General features: G+C 36.4%; 1 protein-coding gene across 1 annotated transcript in view; it reads right to left on the bottom strand.

The window, feature by feature from the left end:
* Positions 1-2,213, bottom strand: part of LOC106878797 (myotubularin-related protein 9) — a 43,527-nt gene that overhangs the window by 22,614 nt on the left and 18,700 nt on the right. The window contains exons 13-14 of the mRNA XM_052976145.1: positions 1,629-1,728; positions 19-245 (exon numbers count right to left, since the gene is read on the bottom strand). Of these exons, the coding sequence (XP_052832105.1) occupies positions 19-245; positions 1,629-1,728 (327 nt within the window). The remainder of the gene's footprint in view (positions 1-18; positions 246-1,628; positions 1,729-2,213) is intronic.

Genomic DNA, 2,213 nt, shown 5'->3' with positions numbered 1-2,213 from the left:
AATGAAGAGGACAGAAACAGTAAAAGGTAAGTCCATCGACTTAATCCCTTGTTTGTCCCCTCTATATTTAGCCCCTTGTGGGCAATAAAGAAATAAGAAACAGTAAAAGGTAAATACCTTCGCAGTCGGTTGACTCTGGAGCGTAGTTCTTTGTCAGATTCTTGAATATGAGCCATTTCATCCCATCCTTCGATTCTTGGTCCATTGTCAATGATGGAACTACAGTACAGAGCAGTCCATAGTTGCTAGATAGATAGATAGATAGAGAGAGAAAGAAAGGGAATGATAAGCAGGTTTAGTTTTAAAAAATTGTGATTTGTTTAGTTTTACTTTATGGACTTAACTGTTTTGTTACTCCATTTCTGTTGCAACACACTACTTTGAGTTTTAAAAATTAATTTGCAAAATAATAAAGAATTAAGTAAAAAAATTGTCATATTGTGTTTTGGGATTATAAATTAACATGAAATTCTGACGGCAGATTTAAAATTAGTTCAGCTTCACATTGATACTATATTTGTTGTAACACACTACTTGGAATTTTTAATTAATTTTGAAAATAATGAAGAACTAACTAGAATAACTGTCATATAAAATTGTAGTTTGGATAATAAATTAACACGAAATTTTGATGTTAGATCACTTTGACCGTTTTGTTGCTATATTTCTGTTACTTTCATTACTCTGAATTTTTAAAAATTAATTAAGAATTACATAAAATAACTGTTTTTCCCCTACCACTGCTTGACAACTAGTGTTGGTTTGTTTACACCCCTGCATGTAAGCAGTTCAGCAAAAAGTGACCAATAGGATAACTACCAAGCTTTTTAAAAAAAAAAAGACGGGTTGTTTTGTTCGACTTAACACTTCAAAGTAGTGCCCCAGCATGGCCAAAGTCCAATGATTGAAACAAGATTAGAATAAAATAAAACGTCTACAATTCTCGTAGACTCAGACTTAGCATCTGCCATGAGTCCTGAAACTCATAAGGCTGGAGATTAGCTTGGTTTCCAGTGACTGAGATTACAAAACTATCCTCTGAATGGGACCCCAGCCAGTCAGAGGGCCAACTTCTTGGCCATTGCTGGGGTTCATTTACAGCTGAGTGGACTGGAGTAACATGAAATGAAATGTTTTGCTCAAGAACCCAACACACTACCCGGTCTGGGAATTGAAACCACAATTTTACAATTGTGAGTGAAACACTCAATTCACTAAGCCATATACCCTTACAAGGCACATGGCTTAGTGGTTACGGCATTTGGTTCATGATCATAAAGTTGTGAGTTTGATTTCCAGTGGCATGGTGTGTCCTTGAGCAAGGCACTTTATCACTCATTGCTCCAGTCTACTCATCTAGCAAAAATGAGTAGTACCTGTATTCCTGTATTTCAAAGGGCCGGCCTTATCATACTCTGTGTCACACTGAATCTCCCTGAAAATTGCATAAAGTGTACACATGTCTGTGGAATGCTCAACCACTTGCACATTAATTTCAAGAGCAGGCTGTTCTGTTGACAGAACGAAACAGGAACCCTCGTCGTTGTAACCAATGGAATGCCGTACCTCCACATACTAGGAAATGACAACTAGGAAACATAATTTGAATTGATAATGGTGCTACTTACCAAACTTTGTGGAGCAACAGATGGCCAAAGTACACCTTGGTTTGGTTCGTACATAGGATTCATGTATGTCTGGATAACTTCAGGTCGGTTGACATAGGACCTAGAAGGAAAAAACCAAAGAAAGATATATCAATAGTGGTCAACATAAGGTGCAGATGTGGTTGTCTGGTTAAGAATTCTGCTTCCCGACCATGCGGTCTTGAGTTCAGTCCCACTGCGCAACACACTTGGCTAGTGTCTTCTACTGTACCCCAGATTGACCGAAATCTTATGAATGGATTTAGTTGATGGAAACTGAAAGAAGCCCATTGTTGTGTGTGTATGTGTATGTTACAACCGGAATGAAATTGAGAGAAAATGCAAAGAAAAGGACTTTATTAAGAAATTCAAACCCACTCTTAACAAACAATGATTAAATTTATCTTACTTGGGGTTTAAAAATCTTATCCCTATAACTAAAACACAAAAAATCTCTCAAATGTCATCATTTCTAAAAATAAATTTGGCATCATTTCTAAAAATAGCCAAACACCTACTGGGGTTTAAAAATCTTATCCCTATAACCAAAACACAAAAAAATTTCTC

Source organism: Octopus bimaculoides, chromosome 23, assembly GCF_001194135.2.
Source record: "Octopus bimaculoides isolate UCB-OBI-ISO-001 chromosome 23, ASM119413v2, whole genome shotgun sequence".
In the NCBI taxonomy this organism is placed as follows: domain Eukaryota; kingdom Metazoa; phylum Mollusca; class Cephalopoda; order Octopoda; family Octopodidae; genus Octopus; species Octopus bimaculoides.
This window is presented reverse-complemented; position numbering and strand designations above follow the sequence as displayed.